The sequence below is a fragment of the Eriocheir sinensis genome, chromosome 13 (assembly GCF_024679095.1).
Source record: "Eriocheir sinensis breed Jianghai 21 chromosome 13, ASM2467909v1, whole genome shotgun sequence".
NCBI lineage: Eukaryota > Metazoa > Arthropoda > Malacostraca > Decapoda > Varunidae > Eriocheir > Eriocheir sinensis.
This window is the reverse complement of record NC_066521.1, coordinates 7,376,464-7,396,463: the sequence shown is the minus strand read 5'-3', so window position 1 is coordinate 7,396,463 and position 20,000 is coordinate 7,376,464. Positions and strand designations below refer to the sequence as shown.

At 47.5% G+C, this 20,000-nt stretch overlaps 1 protein-coding gene across 4 annotated transcripts in view; it reads right to left on the bottom strand.

Annotated features, from left to right (window-relative positions):
- LOC126997934 (hemicentin-2-like) overlaps nt 1-20,000 on the bottom strand; it is a 103,607-nt gene that overhangs the window by 36,270 nt on the left and 47,337 nt on the right. For all 4 annotated transcript variants that reach the window (XR_007752512.1, XR_007752511.1, XM_050859182.1 and 1 more), the window contains exon 2: nt 12,447-12,640. Coding sequence is in view for 2 of the 4 variants with exons in the window: in XM_050859182.1 (XP_050715139.1) it covers nt 12,447-12,640 (194 nt within the window). In the remaining 2 variants the exon portion in view is untranslated. The remainder of the gene's footprint in view (nt 1-12,446; nt 12,641-20,000) is intronic.

Here is a 20,000-nt window from a genome sequence, read left to right as displayed (position 1 = left end):
TAAAGCCCAATTTTCAAAACTAGTGGCTTCTCTTCAAGTTCCCCTCACAGCCACTCCACCTAACGATCCTTTTAAGCCTTTTAGATAAACAGGGACTGTTCACCTTGACCCCAACAATGTTCATAAGGTCAGAATCGTAAGAGACACTGCCTCCGCTCAATCAATCCTACTGAAGTCAGCGTTCCCAGATATAGAGCAGTGTTATACAGGTGACAAGATGTACATCAAAAGATTTTCATCAACCCTTTTCCATTCCCTTAGCCAGAGTACACCTTGATAATCCCTTCGTAAAAGGAAAAGTGACAGTGGGAGTAAGTGACGACTCATCCTTGCCAATTTCCAATTCTGAATTCCTACTAGCCAATGACTTAGCCGGACGTTCAGTCCTTCCACTTTAGGTGATCAGCGAAACGTTGTTAACGTTAACTCAAAATCCCACAGAGCACCTTGAGAAACTGCAACCTTATCTATTTCCTGCTCGTGTGACCACTCGTGCACAATCTAGAAGGGCTGATCAATTACCACCTTCATCCCCTAAAGGCAATCACTCCTCTGAAGTCAATCGGCTATTCACAAATAGAGTACTTACTGAGGCTCAGCGGGAAGACTCCACCTTGGCAAAGTTTTACAATAGTCACTCTCAAAGACCAAATCACTCACTATCCCTCCTTCTACGAGCAGGATCAGATTCTTATGAGAGCGTTTCGACCAAGTAAAGTTTCAGATGAAGCTACTTGGGCCGAAACCCATCAGATAGTCTTGCCTACTGTTCTAAGACAACCTCTTCTTGAGATCGCTCATGAAAGTTTTGCCGGCCACCTGGGGATCAAGAAAACAAGTGAGAAGATCCTGACAGACTTTTATTGGCCAGGACTTAGGGAGGGTGTCAAATTATGTTAACTCGTGTCATACTTGCCAGGTTGCAGGCAAACCTAACCAGACTATTCCCCCCTATCCCCTCCAGCCCATAGCCGTTCCCTCGGAACCCTTTAAAAAAACTCATGACTTTGTTGGTCCCCTGCCGAAAACAAAAAAGGGTCATGAATATATACTAACAATTCTTGATCCCACAACTAGGTATCCTGAGGCCTTTCCCTTCAAAAACATCGCTTCTAAAACTATTGTCTCAAAGCTCAGTCAATTGTTCACCACGTTCGGGATTCCTCTGGAGATCCAGAGTGACCGAGGCACTAATAATTTCACCAGCGATCTATTTAAAGCAGTCTTGAATGAGCTGGGTATCACACAAACGCTGTCTACCGCTTACCAACCGCAGTCACAGGGAGCTCTAGAGAGGTGCCATTAAACACTAAAAAATCTACGTAAATTTCGTCACGAACAAGACCTCGATTGGGATGACGCTCTTCCTTGCATGCTATTTGCCATCTGGGAAACTCCTAATGAGTCTTTAGGAGTCTCCCCCTTCGAGTTGTTGTTCGGAAGGAAAGTGAGAGGGCCACTAAGGGTTGTTAAAGACAAGCTACTAGACTCAACCACTCATAAGCTTGTCTGTCACTAACTATCTAGATCACTCAAAAGCAACCCTATCTTAAGGTCCAATTATTTTCCCGAAACAACTTAAATCGCGCTCAACAAAAAATTAAAGTAAATTTTGACAAGAAGGCTAAAATCGGAACATTTAATAAGGGTGATCAGGTTCTTGCCTTCATTCCAGCCCCTAAATCACCCTTGCAAATTATCATGGTCCCTATAATATCTTGCAGAAAGTAGGAGACAATTATGTCATCAGCACCCCTGACCGTCGCAAGTCGACTCAGTTTATTCATGTAAACCTTTTAATACTATATCAAAGTAAGCATCCAGCCCCTGCATCCCAGCCAAGCACTGGTGCCGGTTCACTAGACTCAAAAGAGTCATCTGAACCTGGCTCCAAACCAAATCCTGCCCCTTACTACCGATCTGTTTGTTCATCTAATATTCCGCGTGTATGTCATAACACTATTATCCCTTTGTGTATGTCAAATACCACTACAACACACTCAACAGACAAGCAACAAAACTCTTACCTCCTTCAACACCTGGATGAACACCTTGCTCATCTCTCCCCCCCACAAGCTCAGGACATTGCATCACTCCTCAACCAATTCAACGCCATCTTTAATGACAACCCAAAACTTTGCAATGTTCTCTCTCTTGATGTGCAGCTACTTCCCGGAACGACACCTTTTCGCCAGGCTCCATACAGGCTCAACCCTCAGAGGCGAGAACAAATGAAGGAGGTGGACTATCTACTCGAACAGGGTTTGGCCGTCCCCAGCAGTTCTCCATGGGCGTCTCCCTGCCTTCTCGTTGCCAAGGAGGACGGTCAGCTCCGCTTCTGCACAGACCACCACAGAGTGAACGCTGTAACCGTGCCAGACGCCTACCCTCTTCCTCGGGTAGATGACCTTATCGATGAAGTGGGTAATGTTAAGTATGTATCAAAGCTTGATTTATTAAGAGTTATCAGGTCGCCCTTACTAAGGTGGCTCAACTCGTCTCCGCCTTAATCACTCCCTTCGGACTCTTTCAATATCTTGTGGCCCCCTTTGGCATGAGAAACTGTCCAGCCACATTTCAAAGAGCAATGAACTTGGTGTTACAAGGCATAAATGGGGTGTCTGTGTACTTAGACGATATTCTTATCTTTTCAAGCAACTGGCACCACCATCTACAGCAGATCAAAGAAGTGCTCCACAGGCTACAAGAGGCGAACTTCACGATCAAGCTAGCAAAATCAACGTTTGGAGCAGCAACTGTATCCTATCTGAGGCACCAAGTAGGCAGCGGCTGCGTGCAACCCAAAACCGCCAACGTCGCTGCCGTCCTTCAGTACCCGGTTCCCGATACCCGCAAGGAGCTGCGTCGCTTCCTCGGCATGGCAGGGTCTTACCGCCGCTTCTGCCCCAACTTCGCAGAAGCCGCTGACCCTCTGACAAAGCTCACCAGCGGAACCGTAGGGTACAAGTGGACCCCAGACTGCCAGCAAGCCTTCAACCAGCTCAAGGACCGGTCTTGCAGGCTGCCGGCTTCTCCAAACCCTTCGTCCTGCATACCGACGCCAGTGACATCGCCTCAGGTGCTGTCCTCCTCCAAGAAAAAGACTGCATCCTACCCCCCATATCCTACCATTCCACTGCACAGCACCGTGGAAAAAGACCTTCTGTCCATCATTAACTCCATCCAGAAGTTTCAGCACTATTTACAAGCCGGTAGCCAGCCTCTACAAGTATACACAGACCATAACCCCCTGACTTTCCTTCATCGCAACAAGTTCTCTAACCAACGACTCATCCGGTGGTCTCTGCTGCTACAGTCCTACGCCATCGAAATTCACCACATCAAGGGGCGTGAGAACTGCATCGCCGACGCCCTTTTTCGCCCACCTACTTCCTAATGACGAGGGTCCCACCATCCTTACGCCTCACTACTACACTTCTTCCAATCGTTACGTCGTTCCTAAGCAGGGGGGTGTTATGGTACCCTCGTCTAACTCGAGCCTCGAAGCGCGCCATCAAACATCACCACTTCACCAATAACCAACTCACGCACGAATCCTCGAAGCTCCAGCCGCACCAGCGCATTCACTCGAGGACTCGTGACTCCACATCGAAGCTTCACCAATCATTCAATTGAGTGTCACGAAGCCTCACATTAAATATACCTCCAACTGCTAACCCCGGCAGTCTCATCCGAGGCAGCTCACTCTCCCGAGGACGCAAGGACTCATCACTTGTGAGCTAACCAGGATTCACCCAGGGGTCTGACACACACACACACACACACACACACACACACTTACATACACACATCTATCCACATACTCATTCTCACGTGTATATATATTTGTTCCTTATGTGTAATTTCTAACTCTCAACTAAACACCTCAGTGAACCAATATTTCGTTCTACAATTGTAATTCATATTTTTGGTTCCTCAAAGGTAATTCTCATACTTGGTTCCTCATTTATAATCATAACTCTAACTAAGCACTTCAGTGAACCAAACCACTTTTGTCAGTATAGCATTGCCTATTTTGTCATGTTCTCTTCTGGTGTCAAGTCATTATTTGTCTTATTAGGTTAGGTTTTAAAAGTAAAATTACCATTTACTTTCCCTTAACCTTACGATTATGTTATGTCACAGTTAGCTATATTTTCAATACAAATCAGCCCCTAGACGTCAGTTAATTGTATTCATAACAAGTGTAATTGTTAATGTTGCTGTGTTGTGGTGTGGTGACAAGTGAGTGTGTATTTGTTTTCTGAATGAGTCTATTGTACCGCAGTCTAAAATCTGTTGAGGGAGGCTGTTCCAGTCACGTATGGTGCGTGTAAAGTATGAGTGCTTGTATGCGTCAGTGTTAGTGTGATATGTTTGGTATTTATGGATGTGTGTTTTGCGAGTACGTTGGCTGTTTGAGTTGTGTAAGTATGTATGTGGATATCAATGTCAATGTGAGTGTTTGTGATCTTGTACATAAGTGTAAGTCATAAGTGTAACGAAGTCATGGTCAAGTTCATGGACAGCGATATTACATAAGAACGCAGGAGTCTACAAGAGGCCGGTAGGCCTGTACGAGGCCTTGTATAGGCCTACCGGCCTCTTGCAGACTCCAACGTTCTTATGTTCTTCTTATGTCTGTGTGCTTGTCTGCGTATGTGAAGAGGTCCCATGTTTATCTGTTGTTTGATCCGTGTTGTGATGCCAGGCGTTCGAGTGTAATTGTTTGTAATGAACCTAGCCGCCTTGGCGTTGATTTGTTCTAACCTATCAATGTTTCTGTATGTGTGAGGATCCCACACCGTGGAGCAGTACTCCATTGTTGGTCTCAAGTGTGTCATAAGCTGTGTTTAATGTCAGGTGTGTAGTTATGTAAATTCCTCCACAGGAACTCCAGTGTTCTATTGGCTGTGGCACTGGTATGGTCTATGTGAGCGTTGAATTTCAAGTTAGTTGAGAGATGGATACCAAGCTACTAGTGTGTGTGAACTGATTCTAAATCTGAATTATGGAGGGTGTAAGTGTGATGGATGTGGTTATGAGCTCTGGTGAATCTTAATAGTTTGCATTTATCTGGTCGGAAGTGCATCTGCCAGGTGCGTTCCCACCGCTCGAGGGCATCCAAGTCGTTTTGTAGTAATCGGCAGTCGTCACTAGTCCTTACTGCTCTAAACTGTAAACTATCGTCGGCAAATAGTCTAGTGGAAGAGTTAGGCGTTGACAGTGGAAGATCGTTAATGTACATGAGGAGAAGAAGGACCTAGAACGGTGCCTTGTGGGACACCTGAAGAAACAGGGACAGTGTCAGATGAAGATCCGCCAAGAACAACACGTTGAGTCCGGTTAGTAAGAAATGCAGTGATCCGGTGAAGAATAGGTCCTGAAATACCATAGTATTTCAATTTTAATGTCAGTCTTTTGTGCGGGACTTTGTTGAAGGCTTTGGCAAAATCTAAAACAATAGTGTCAACTTGTTTGATGTCACGTCGGTCAAGTAGCCTCGTAATGTTGCGATATGTAGTAATGAGTTGCGATTCACATGAGCGTTTAGGTCGAAAGCCGTGTTGTGAGTCAGTAAGGATGTTGTTTGTGTAAAGGTGATTCATTATGTATTTGTGTATTAAGTTTTAGAAAATTTTACATGGAATCGATGTTAGTGAGATGGGGCGATAATAGGCGCACCTAACAATCACCAAATGGGGGGATACAAACTTGGCGGAGGGACTTTTTTGGTAGCCATAGCCGGTAACGGGCTAAAGAGTAGCCTATCCAGATATTTTGTTTTTATTTATTAATGATCCACGAGACATCCTAGAGTTAAATCAAAGTATGTGCTTATTTTTGTATTCATTCAAACACACACTGGTAATATTTCTGTGGTGTCTCTGATTCACTTGTTTGAGTGAAATTCTATTGTGAAAAACAGTCACATATTCGTGTCACTAATAAAAATGAAACCAAAACTATATAAATATGAAAGCTCACGAATTCACAATAAGTGACATCACCTGGTTTGCGCAGTAAAAATATGCTATTTGTGGTATCTGACACCCGCAAAATGGCGTATAGGCTGGCCCGGGCCTGCGGGCTACAGCCTCAACGGTGCCAGATTGTCGTACTCAGCCGATTATAATTCCCGACTTCCTATCCCTAAACTGTCTTCTGGGCTCCAATAACGAAATTAATTTATAGTTATCGTTAAAAAGAGTTATTTCCTGATGTTTCTTAGCAATAGTTAGGCGTCAGAAACCGGTAAATACTGTGCTCTGAGAACGATGACCTGACAACGGTGCTATACGTATTTTCATATTATTGTTCTGTTCAAGAAAAAGAATACCCATAGTTTTAGTTAGTTTTTGGTTATAAGGATTCTTTACGAAATACAATTATAACATAACCTTCTACTAGTTAGGAGACGTACTGAATCCTGGATCGGCTACAGTGATGTTAGCTGCGCCTATTGGCTATCCTATCACCTATCCTGTCACCTGTCTTAAATAAAGGATTAATATTTGCCAAAAGCCAGTCAGAGGGTAATGAGGTAGATGATAGGGACTGGGTGAATATGGCCGCAAGGACAGGGGCAAAGGATTTAAGGATGAAGGCGGGAATGTTGTCGGGGCCAGTGGATTTGGTTGTGTCGAGTCCTTCCAGTAATTTCTGTATTCCGTTAGTCGTAATGTCAAAGGGGTGTATCGGGGGGAAGGGGCTGTGTGGCATGTTTGGTGTCAGGTTGTGTTCTTGTGTGTATACCGATTGGAACTGTGTGTTGAGTATTTGTGATTTGTGGTGTGGGCTGGTTACTAATGTGTTAGTGTTGTCTTTAAGTGATGTAATCGAGTTAGTGTCATGTTTGCGAGTCTTAAAGAACCTGAAAAAGGTTTTCTTTTGTTATTTCTTACGTTGTCTGCGAGATAAGTTGCTATGTGTTTGCGTTCCGCTACTTTTATGTTTTTGGCAAATGTCTTTAGGTGGTTTTTGTAGGCGGTCCAATTATCTGTTGTGTTGTATGTCTGCGCGCGTCTGTAGAGTTTTTGTTTCTTACGATGGTGTCTGCGTAGATCCCTGGAAAACCAACGGAGTGTGTACCTACTAGAAAGTTTTTTTTTTGTGGTATGTGTCTGTTCATTGAGGTGTGTATGGTGTGTTTCAGGTTGTTCCAGTTGGTGTAAGGAGGTCTTGTGTTTGGGTCAGTCGCAAAAAAGTCAGTGCTGCAAGCAGTTAGGTCTTCTTTGATCATGTCTACGTCAGCCCTTGAAAAAAGGAAAATCTGTCTGGGTCTCTGTTTATGTCTAATCGGTCGGAGGTCACCGTCAACGATGAGTATATCGTAGTCATTAAGTCCTGGAACAACTTGAGTGTTTGTTATGTTAAGAATGTTGTTGGTGAGAAAAAGGTCAAGTGTATGTGCTCTGGTCAAAGGGCCACCGTGGCCATCGGGACGTGTTACAGTATGTGTTCGTGTTGGCTGGAATACTGTGAGAGTGAAAATGTATTTATGATGTCAATGCATGTGTCGTGTAGTTGGCGTCTGTTTGTGTGGGGAATAATGGGGTTGGGGGCGTCAGCATCAGGAGGGTCAAATGGGGAAATTGCAGTCCAGTCAATGTCAGGGAGGTTGAAATCACCCGTGATCCAGATGTGTTTGTCTGCCTGTATGCGTGAAAGAGAAATTTGAAAGTTGTGTAAATAGTCTGTATTAGTAGAAGGCGGTCTGTAAAAAGCAGCAATAAGAAGATATTTACAGTTGAAGGTTTGTAACTGGACCCAGGTGATTTCGCAGTCTGTGTCGAGGTCAGGCCTATGCTTAACACAAAGACCCGGCTTGGTGGCGATGATAACACCGCCACCTTTGCCGAGGTCTGTCGGGCGGTCTTTACGGAATACTGTCATGCTAAAGTGGGGAGGGAAAAACTCACTACTGTCAACGTCTGGGGTCAACCAAATCTCTGTCCCAACTATTAGTCAGGATTGTGTATAGTAATTAAGTGGTGCAATTGGACTATTTTATTTTTTATGCTACGAAAGTTTATTGTAAATAAACGGAGGGAAGTGTGGTTATGATGGGGTGGTAGAGGAAGTGAGGAAGGTGAAGATACAGAAGACACGGGAGGGGGTGAAGAAGTAGAGGAGGGAGGTGAAACAGGTGGTGATGAACAAGAGGAAGAAAAGGAAATAGGGACTGGGGAAAGCGAAAGAGTAGGATCGGGGGAGGGTGATAGGGCAGACCTGGGTGTGTTAGTAACTGTGGTGAGAGGTGAGTGATGGGTCAAGTCTGGCGTACGGAGGAAACGCACTGTCTGTGGGTGTTTATGGGACTTGGTGTGAAAAGTGGAGCCGGGTTATGAGAGGTGAGAGCTGTTGAGTATTTGGGGTTCAAGAGGAGAAGGTGTTGTGTGCCAGGGTTGTCTGTGTTATGATGATATAGCGTGTCGAAGGAATTTAAAAGTGGAGTAGGATCAGCTGAGAAGAATGAGGATGAGAAATTAGGTACACCGCATCTAATGCAGATCCACGAGACACTATTGTCAACCAATCCAGCATAAATCGGCGTGAAGGATCCGATACAGCTGACGTGGTACCAGCCAACATGCTCGGATCTATCACGACACGAATCACACTGGATGGCCCTCTGCCCCCACCTCACCGCCTTGTTACAAAGTTGGCAAGGGTACTTGGGGCAATAAGGGCCAGGGTTGATCATAGCGCCCGTGTCACCACATAGAAGCAGCAAGAGAAGGATGGTGTGTCGTTTGTGTACCTTTGTGTCGTTGTTTGTGTGCCGTTTGAAACATTGAACCACGGTGTGCGAAAACGATTGTTGTGTGTGAGTGCTTGTTTGTGACTGATGCAGTTTTGTTGTTTGTGTCCTCGAATGTGTTAGTGAGTGTAGTATAAGTACTATGTGTATAAATGTGGTGATCAGGAAGGCACTGTGTATAACGGAATAACGGTTTTCGTGTCTTACTTTCCGTGAGTGTGCTTCCTTCCCTCCCTCCCTCACTCTCTCCTGAATCACCTCTGATCCTAGGAAAAGTTTTTAATCTCAAACAATTACTTCCATAATTCAGTGTAACGAAGAAAACATGAAAAAAAATGAGAGCGATAGAGAGATGGGAAGATAAAAACTGTGATTGGAAGATAGATAGATAGATAGATATAGTTACAATGAGTGATAAGGAGATGGGGAGATGAGTGTGATTAGAAGATAGATATGGATGTAGAAAGAAAGAGACATTTACTCTTTCCCCCCAGGCGGGAGGACTCCCTTTCTGGCTGCCGACCTGAGAGGTGTCTTGATAACTCCTCGAACCTTTTTCTTATCAATTTCTGCAACATTCACGGTCTTCGTTCTAATTTTCATTCTGTGGAACACCATCTCTCCTCCTCTAAACCTCACCTTCTCTTCCTCACCGAAACACAGGTTTCTGAGGCTACTGACAGCAATCTCTACTCTGTTCCCTCCTACTATCTCTATCCTCAATCTCAATCCAAAGCTTGATGTTGCGTCTACGTACGCAACGACATCACTTGCTCTCGTGCCCATGACCTTGACTCTTCTGAATTTTCCACCATCTGGCTAAGACTTCATTGTCATTCTATTACTAAATACATGTGCTGTTTATTTTTCACCTAATTCTACTAATTATGTAAAATTCTTTGACTACCTGAACTCTAAAGTGGAGCACATCCTGACCCACTCTCCCTTCGCTGAAATCTCCATCCTAGGAGATTTCAATGCTCACAACCAGCTTTGGCTTTCATCCTCTTTCACTGACCAGCCTGGTGAACAAGCCTACAACTTTGCTCTTCTCAACGACCTAGAGCAGTTGGTTTAGCACCCTACACGTATTCCCGACCGTCTTGGAGACCGGCCCAGCATACTAGACCTCTTCCTTACCTCTAACCCTTCTGCTTACTCTGTCAAACTGTTCTCTCCGTTGGGCTCCTCCGATCACAACCTTATTTCTGTATTCTGTCCTATCGCTCCTGTACACCCTCTGGACCCACCGAAGAGGCGATGCTTCTGGCATTTTGCTTGAGCTCGGTGGAACGACCTGAGGATGTACTTTTCCAATTTCCCGTGGAATGATTACTGCTTCCAGGATAGAGACCCCTCTGTGTGTGCCCAGCGCATCACAGAGGTGATTGTCTCAGGAATGGAGGCTTACATTCCACGTACTATCTCTACTCCCCATGCTAAAAAGCCTTGGTTTAATCACGCTTGTTCTCGTGCTGTCAAAGATAAAGAGGCAGCTCACAAAAGGTACCAGAGCCTTCGTACTCCCGCTAACCATGACCTTTACATTTCCGCCCGGAATCGTGCCAAAATCTATTCTCCGACTTACCAAAAACTCCTTTATCCATAGCAAATGTCAACACCTTACTTTCTCTAATTCTCCCAGAGACTTCTGGCACTTAGCCAAAAATATCTCCTCCAATTTCACTTCTTCCTCTTTCCCGCCTCTTCTTAACCCAGACGGCAGCACTGCCGTCTCTTCTATCTCTAAGGCTGAACTCTTCGGTCAAACTTTCTATAACAACTCCACTCTGGACGATTCTGGGCATATTCCTCTTACGCATCCCCCCTCCGACTCCTTTATGCCTGTTATTAAGATTCTTCCCAATGATGTTTTCTATGTCCTCTATGGCCTCAACTCTCAGAAGGCTTATGGACCTGATTGAGTGCCTCCTATTGTCCATAAAAACTGTGCTTCCGTGCTGACACCCTGCCTGGTCAAACTCTTTCGCCTGTGCCTATCAACATCTACCTTTCCTTCCTGCTGGAAGTACGCCTTCGCACAACCTGTGCCTAAGAAGGGTGACCGTTCCAATCCCTCAAACTACCGCCCTATAGCTTTACTTTCCTGTCTATCTAAGGCTTTTGAATCAATCCTTAACCGGAAGATTCAAAAGCAACTTTCCACTTCTAACCTTCTATCTGATCGCCAGTATGGCTTCCGCAGTGGGCGTTCTACTGGCGATCTTCTTGCTCTCTTAACTGATTCTTGGTCATCCTCTCTTAACCGTTTCGGTGAAACTTTCTCAGTTGCACTAGACATATCAAAAGCCTTCGATAGAGTCTGGCACAAGTCTTTGCTTTCTAAACTGCCCTCTTTCGGATTATATCCTTCTCTCTGTTCCTTTATCTCCAGTTTCCTTTCCGGCCGTTCTATCTCTGCTGTGGTAGACGGTCACTGTTCTTCTCATAAACTTATTAACAGTGGTGTTCCACAGGGCTCTGTCCTATCACCCACTCTCTTCCTGTTATTCATCAATGATCTTCTTTCCATAACAAACTGTCCTATCCACTCATACGCTGATGGCTCCACTCTGCATTGTTCAATTTCTTTCAACAGAATACCCTCTCAACAGGAATTACGTGACTCCAGGCTGGAGGCTGCAGAACGCTTAACCTGAGACCTTACTATCATTTCCGATTGGGGTAAAAGGAACCTTGTGTCCTTCAATACCTCAAAAACCAATTTCTCCACCTATCAACTCGACACAATCTTCCAAACACCTATCCCCTATTCTTCGGCAACACTCAGCTGTCACCATCTTCACCACTAAATATCCTCGGTCTATCCTTAACTCAAAATCTTAACTGGAAACTTCACATTTCTTCTCTCACTAAATCAGCTTCCTCGAGGTTGGGCGTTCTGTATCGTCTCCGCCAGTTCTTCTCCCCTGCACAATTGCTATCCATATACAGGGGCATTGTCCGCCCTCGTATGGAGTATGCATCTCACGTGTGGGGGGGCTCCACTCACACAGCTCTCTTGGACAGAGTGGAGTCTAAGGCTCTTCGTCTCATCAGCTCTCCTCTTAATTTCCGCCGCCATGTTGCCTCTCTTTCTATCTTCTATGGATATTTTCATGCTGACTGCTCTTTTGAACTTGCTAACTGCATGCCTCCCCCCTTCCCGCGGCCCCGCTGCACGCGACTTTCTACTCATGCTCATCCCTATACTGTCCAAACCACTTATGCAAGAGTTAACCAGCATATTCATTCTTTCATCCCTCACGCTGGTAAACTCTGGAACAATCTTCCTTCCTCTGTATTTCCTCCTGCCTACGACTTGAACTCTTTCAAGAGAAGGGTATCTGGACACCTCTCCTCCCGAAATTGACCTCTCTTGCGGCCACCTCTTTAGATTCTTTTTGTGAGCAGCGAGTAGCGGGCTTTTTTTTTTTTTATTATTGTTTACTTTTTTGTGTGCCCTTGAGCTGTCTCCTTTGTTGTAAAAAAAAAAAAATATTATTAGCAGAACAACATTTCCCTTTAAAATCACAGTATTCTCTTGATCTCTTAATTTTACTATTATCTTTAACCTCTACAACCTTCCTCTTTTGGAACACACTTTCACATCATCACACTTTCAGACCGTCACTCTACCTCGTTACACACTTCACAATACTCCCACATTACTCCCACTCACCGTTCTGTCCCGTAGCCGGAACACCTGACAGTCCAGGATGGCCGTCTTGCCCTTGCTGACCGTGACATTGGTGGCGTTGATGTGGTGGAGGAAGTAGGGGAGCGTGGCGGGGTCTGGCGTGGTGGGGGGCGGCTCCGTGGTGGTGGCGGGGATGTCTATACTCGGTGCGAATCCCCCAACCCCGCTGGTACAGGCTGTTGGGGAGGAAAGGGAGGGAGGTAAGGGAATGCTGGTGAAGGTGGGAGGTTTTATTTATTTTACGTTTTCGCGTATGGCGCTGGTAGGCTTGTCTGGAGGGGCCTGATGGCATGGCCCAGCCCGTTGTGGCGCAGGTAACTGTTTATAGTGGCGCCATCTTTCATTGGCTCATGCTGACCCCCGGAGCTCATCTTTGATCCAAGAATCTAGCGTCCAGGTTTATAGGTTGTCTTCTGGACAGAATGTGGGTAGTTTTAGGCCCCTCGGCGGTGACTGAAAAATCCCAGCTTGTGGCACCGGGCAGGGCGCGAACCCGCGTCGTCCTGGACGCGGCGCCGTCACGCTATCCACTCAGCCACAGCCTCCCCACTCAGCCACCGCCTCCCGGTGGGGTAGTCTTGATGTTTTATAGTGTGTGGATCACACAACCTCAAGGGCAAGAGAAGAATGAAAAGGCGAAAGCTTATGTTAGTAGAAGTGGTCATGTTGTTAAGGGAGATAGGGGATTGGGGAGGATAAGGGAAAGGGGAAGACTATATTGTGCTAATGGTGTCCTACCAGTGGGCAGATACATAGAACAGTGCTGTGCTAGAATACTCACATATTTGTAACGGCAACGGTACAAGAAGAGAAAGAGCATTGTGTAGCTATTCACAGGGAACTGAGGGAAGAAATGTGAATTATAGAAAGGAATATTAAGAGGTATCGGACCATGCAGAGTTAAGTCCACGGCTGAGGCGTAGCAAGGAACGGAGGCTTCCAAGAACATATCGTATTAGGCTTCCCCGTTCATCTTCGAAACCCTCCTCGCGGCTACGATGAACATGGTATTAATGAAGGAAGGGAAGGAAACGGAACGAAAGAGGATGGTAGTGGTGATGGTGGTGGTAGTGGTGATCGTGATAATGGTGGTGGTGGGTGGTGATGGTGGTGGTGGTGGTGGTGGTGGTGGTGGGTGGTGGTGGTGGTGGGTGGTGATGGTGGTGGTGGTGGTGGGTGGTGATGGTGGTGGTGGTGGTGGGTGGTGATGGTGGTGGAGGTGGTGATGATGGTGATGGTGGTGGAGGTGGTGATGATGGTGATGGTGGTAATGGTAGGACAGTCTAGGGAGGACATAATGGTTGTGGTTGTTTTCTTTATTATTTCCCCCGCCATTTTGGACTATGAATAATGGACGAGCTCTCTCTCTCTCTCTCTCTCTCTCTCTCTCTGCGCAACAAGAAGCATTTTTCCGTTCCATAACTGATCGCTGGACTCTACTATCAACTGCGAGGACTCGGAAAATCGGGTGACGGAAAATTTAAAGGAAGAAGGCGAGTGCCAAAATTAATTAGCAAAGTCTAACGTCTCACACATGACAATTTCATTCGAACCCAACAAACAATCTGCACTTTTTACATGATTTATTTTATTTACTATCAATATTGATCTGGTGTTAATCACACTGCCATCCGCGTAACAGTAATCCCAAACACAAACAAGTAATCACCATGCACGTGCTGTGACGAATACGGCAACTAACCATGGAATATTTACGTTGATGTTGAGGGCTACGTTAATGTTACAATTCCCACTAATAGCAATAACAACATTTTAATCATCGTTATCACTGGAACCAAGCCCACGCCATTTATTGTAAATTATTTCAAACACACACAGCCAGCCCTCCCTGATGCAGAGTGTTTTATATTATGCATTAAAGAAAAGTATTCCAACCTAACGTTGCATACATTTTCCTCCCTTAGTACACACCGAATGGAATATACTGCAGCAGGTTTACTCCGCTTCGTGCTCTGGGGCAACCTTCACTAGATAATAAAAAAGGTGACTTTTTTTTTATTATCACCAGACTCGTGAACTGTGCGAGGTCATGCACTAAATATATTCCTTCTTTTCACTATAGTAATGGTGTTAATACCTCGAAGAAATACGTATTTTACTAACCTCAACATGTGGCGTTGCATGAAATCATTAATACAACTCTCCTTGCCTTCCTGCACACTAATAACACTCAGGCACTGGCTTCCCCTCGCTTCCCTCGCGGCCTCGTCCCCTTCCTTCTGCCCTGCTCTCTAAGGTTCCCCTCTCGTGTTTCTTGGACCCCTCAGAATCTCCTCTTCCCCTCGACTTGTTTCTTCCCCTTCGGAGCAGACTTTGCAAATACCTCCATTGACTCAGACTTCACGTCCCGGCAACGCATCCTTCTCCTCACAATCCTATTAACACTTCTACGAGACCCACAAACAACACACGACGAACTCACTCACTCACTATCTATTTATCAATCTATTTCCATCACAATCCTTCCCTCTCTCTCTCTGAACTTTCGTCTCATTGCCTTTTAGTATTCTCCTGATGTTGCTCCTTCTCTCTGCATCTTCCTCCTTTTCTGAATTGTTCTCGTTACTCTCTCCTTCCCTTTTCAAAATGTCTTCCTGTTTCTTCTGTATTATTTCATGCTCCTATTCCACCTTGCTATCGTGAATATTACAGTCTTACAATTTCCTCTTCTTCTTCTTCTTCTTCTCCCCTCCTCCTCCTCCTTTACTCTTTATCTTACTTATCTTTTTTCCTCGTTTCCATACCCTTTACGTCTCTCCGCTCCTCCAAATCTTCATGTCCCATCTACTTTATCTTCTTCTGTCGACCTACTTTTTCTCCTTATTTTTGGTCATCTTTTTCTAGTTCAAACCTCCTTCTCCTTCTCCTCCTCTTCCTCCTCCTATTTACAATTCTTGCCTCTCTTTCTCTTACCTATCCTGATGTTGGTCTCTTTGCTGTTAGGAATCAAGCCATGGTCCCCACACCGAAACACAACATAGCACAGCACAACACTTCAGAACACAGCACAACACAACACTCGGCCTGTTTTCGCTCTCTCCTATTCCCCGAAGTGTTGCGGAGATTGGCATTCGCGGGATGGCGGCTTGTGTTTTCTTTTTATTCTTATATCTCTCCTATCAATCTCAATACCAACGGAGAGAGAGAGAGAGAGAGAGAGAGAGAGAGAGAGAGAGAGAGAGAGAGAGAGAGAGAGAGAGAGAGAGAGAGAGAGAGAGAGAGAGAGAGAGAGAGAGAGAGAGAGAGAGAGAGAGAGAGAGAGAGAGAGAGAGAGAGAGAGAGAGAGAGAGAGAGAGAGAGAGAGAGAGAGAAGGAAGGTGACTAACGACCCCCCAGGAGACGCCGAGACAACCCCATCCCCTCGCCGCCGGCCGGGCAAACCCACCCAGGCCACACAGACCTCCCCGCCCTTTGTCAGCAACAGAACCCCCCTCTCCTGGCCGTTCCACTCCTCCTCCCCCCTCCCGCCCTCCCCGCCACCGTCACCACTACAACCGCAGAGACACATCACGGCAAACACACCATCGCCCCCAACCTCTCCAGACTCAGGCCTCACCACCATTCTGTGGCAGGTGCCGTCAGCGCGGCCACACAGTTAATTACTGCACTGAGACCATCTGCGACTTCTGTGGCCGACGTGGGCACCTCGCTGAACCAGTGTCGTAATAGGCAGGCAGAGGCCAAGCGAAGTCTTGAGTGTGCGTACTGCCAGGGGCGAGGACACACCGATGACGAGTGTTACGCTCGAGCCGCCGACACCAGACAGGAACGACTGCTTCGAGCAATCCTGTCTGAACACCAGCCACCCATCACCCAGCCGGCTCCCTACCAGCAAGCGGTGCACGCCCCATCCTACCCATCCTGGCCTCATCCCCCACACCCCCCTTCCGCTGATCCTATAAAGCGATACAGACACCAGCGACCTCAAGATCTGTCCGCCAACGTACGAGGCTTGAGGACCAACATCGGGGAGCTGACACACGCCTTCGCCCTCAAGCACCACATCGACATAGTGGTGACAGAGGAGACCTTCCTGGACGACATGTGCGCCACCACCTCGGGTACTTGCACTGGGCCAGACGAGACCGCCACACAGGACAGAGAGGATGCATTGCTGTTTGCCACCGAAACGGCCTGCAGGTGGACGCCCTCATCACAGACACTCCCCTGGATATGGAGATGATGTTCCTCCGCATCATTCTCGAGGACAGGAGCGCTCTGCTACTCTGCGCCATTTACCGGCCACAGTGGCAAGGCAGTGCTCCCCTCATCTACCTCACAGAGCACCTGGACGACATTATGGCTGCCCACATCTGTCAGTAGGCGATGGTTGTGGGCGACCTAAATCAACACCTGGTGGCGAGGGCCTTCACCGAGCTCACAGCGGTGCATGAATTGCATAACCAAGTCGAGTTCCCGACACATCAGCGTGGAGGCTCCCTGGACCCTGTGCTCACAGACCTGCCGAGTGACTGCGTGCTGTGCTGCCCACTAGACCGTGTGGGCAGTTCCGACCACAACCCCGTACTCACCACCATCAGCCTGGCCCCAGCGCGTGAAGAGGAACACCAGCGAGTCATCTGGCTATGGGACCACGCGGACTGGACGGCTGCAAGGCAGGCCCTGACAGCGACTGCATGGGGCACAGTCCTTAACGGTGACCCACAGCATGACGTCTCCGCCTTCACCTTTGTCCTCAACACCGTCCAGCAGCAACACGTCCCCCACCGCACCTACTCAACCAGCCCAAAAGACCAGCCCTGGTTCGGGTACAGGTGCCGTGTTGCAGCCGAAAGGAAACATAAGGCCTGGACACGATACAAAAGACACGCCACACAGGAAAATACGGCCCAACACAGACGAGCTTGCAAAAATATGACGAGGACAGCAAAGTGGGCAAAAGAAAGGTGGGATGCCGACAGGAGGAGAAAGCTGTCCTCTAACCAAACCGACCCGAAACAGTGGTGGGGGCTGGTGAGGGAGCAGCAAGGCCTTACCCCCCAGGAACGTATCCCGCCCCTGAGGAAACCAGACGGAGACCTGGCTATCACCAGCCGGGAAAAGGCTGACCTGCTGGCCTGTCATTTCAGTCAAAAGATGACAACCCAGGAATCAGACAGGCAGCCCCTCACCCTCCCCCAACTCATCGCCTCAAGACTAGAGAGTGTGCTAATCTCTGAGGACGCCGTCAGGAGACATCTGAGTGGCGTCAACACCAGGAAGGCGCCAGGCCCTGACAGCGTGAGTCCACACCTATTGCGGCGATGCTCCGATGAGCTCACCAGCCCCCTCGCCCAGATCTTCCGGCGATGCCTGCAGACCGGGGTGTGGCCTGCACAGTGGAAGGAGGCCAGTGTCACACCCGTACACCAGAAAAAATCAGGGTCTGAGCCAGGCAATTACAGGCCAATATCACTCCTCCCAATCATCAGCAAGATATTTGAGAGGATCATCGAGGAGCAACTGACATCCTTCCTCGAGGAAAACCACCTGCAGTCACCGAAGCAGTTTGTTTTTTGGAAGGGCCGCTCTACCTCCGACCTCCTCCTTCTCCCCTCAAAGTCCTGGCATGACGCCCTTGATGACGGCCCTGGACATAGCTTGCGCGTTCGACTCCGTTTGGCACCGCGGTCTGACGGCAAAGCTACAGCAACTAGGCATCACGGGGGACCTGCTGCGCCTGCTCTCAAACTACCTGTTATATAGGAGCCTCCGCGTAGCAGTCAACGGAAGCACCTCCACCAGTTTCCCGGTGGAGGCCTCCGTTCCACAGGGGTCCGTCCTTGGACCTATTCTGTGGAACATATACTTTAACGACCTCCTGCAAACCATCCCGGCAGCAAGCGCCTACGCCGACGACTGCACCCTCTCCAGGACATAAAAGAGGGAGGAGGCCCAGGACGTGATACAGTCCGTCAACAGACAGTTGGCAGACATAATGGCCTGGGGAAAGAGGTGGCAAGTCAGGTTTGCCCCTGACAAAACCCAGGCCATGGTAATATCACGCTCTCGGGAGGACGCTAGGAAACTCCACGGCAGGCTGAAATTCGGGGACGACACCATCTCTCTGCAGTCCAGCGTCGACATCCTAGGCGTGGAGGTGGACTCTCAGCTGCGGTCCAACCGTCACCTTGAAAAGGTGGCGCATAAAACCTCCCAAAAGGTGAGCCTCCTGCGCCGCATGAAGAACCTCCTCGACGCTGAAAGCCTGAACACCCTCTATAAGGCACAATTCCGTCCAGTGATGGAGTATGCACCGCTCACATGGATGGCCAGTGGCCGCTGCCACCTCAACCTGCTGGACAAGGTGCAGAGGAGGCTAGAAAGCTTCATCAACGGCACCCAGCACCACCGACCGAGCCAGTGGGAGACAACAACAACAACAACAATAACAACCACACGAGGGTCGGGCAGGAGCAGCCACGAACCAGCTGGACAGCCTGGAGCACCGCCGCCGAGTCACTGCCCTGACGGTGCTACATATGGCACAAGTGGGCCAAGTGCCCCACCTGACGGACCTGAGGGCTACCTGGAGGAGGTCTGAGCGCAGCACGAAAACGGTGCTGAGCAACGCCTCCCTCCTGAAGTGCCGATGGTCCGCTCCAGCACCCACCAACGTGCCTTCTCCATCGCAGCGGTGGCGTGGTGGAACAACCTCACTGCTGATGTGGACGTGACACAACTGTCCACTCAGCAGATGAAGGTTGCGTCCCACAGGTGGCTACTCTTACACCCACCGTAAAAAGCGTAAATGTAAACGCTTGTAAATAATTGTAAACATGTATATAATTGTAATCTCGGCAGAAGCTTTTGAATAGCTCCCCACCGGTCGGGGGAACTTTAGCTTAGGAAAATAATATTGCCATGTACTAATGTATTAAACATGTGTTTAAAGAGAGAGAGAGAGAGAGAGAGAGAGAGAGAGAGAGAGAGAGAGAGAGAGAGAGAGAGAGAGAGAGAGAGAGAGAGAGAGAGAGAGAGAGAGAGAGAGAGAGAGAGAGAGAGAGAGAATTACATAGATAACCAGACCACACAGGCCCTAAGGCCCAAACTAGGTGGTCTGTCCTAAACCTAAGTGACAGTTGTTATGCGGCCACCATGATGTTGAAACTGACCTAGTGAACATTGAGATGGAGGAGATAGCGGTCAAGAGTATTCTTAAACGATGCAATCGAGTTACACTGCACCACTGATGGTGGTAATCTATTCCAATCTCGAACGACGGCATTAGTGAAGAAGAATTTTGTGCAATCTGAATGAACTTGTCTACATTTGAGTTTAGCGCCATTATTTCTCGTTCGCGTCGAATCATCCATCACAAACAGCTTGGTCGGATCCACGTTGGTAAAACCATTAAGTATTTTAAAGCACTCGATCAGTTTTCCTCTGAGGCGGCGTTTTTCAAGAGAAAACAGGTTTAGATGTGACAGCCTTTCCTCGTAGGGTTTGTTTCGTAATGAAGGAATCATCTTGGTTGCTCTACGCTGAACACCTAATTTAGCAATGTCTTTCGCA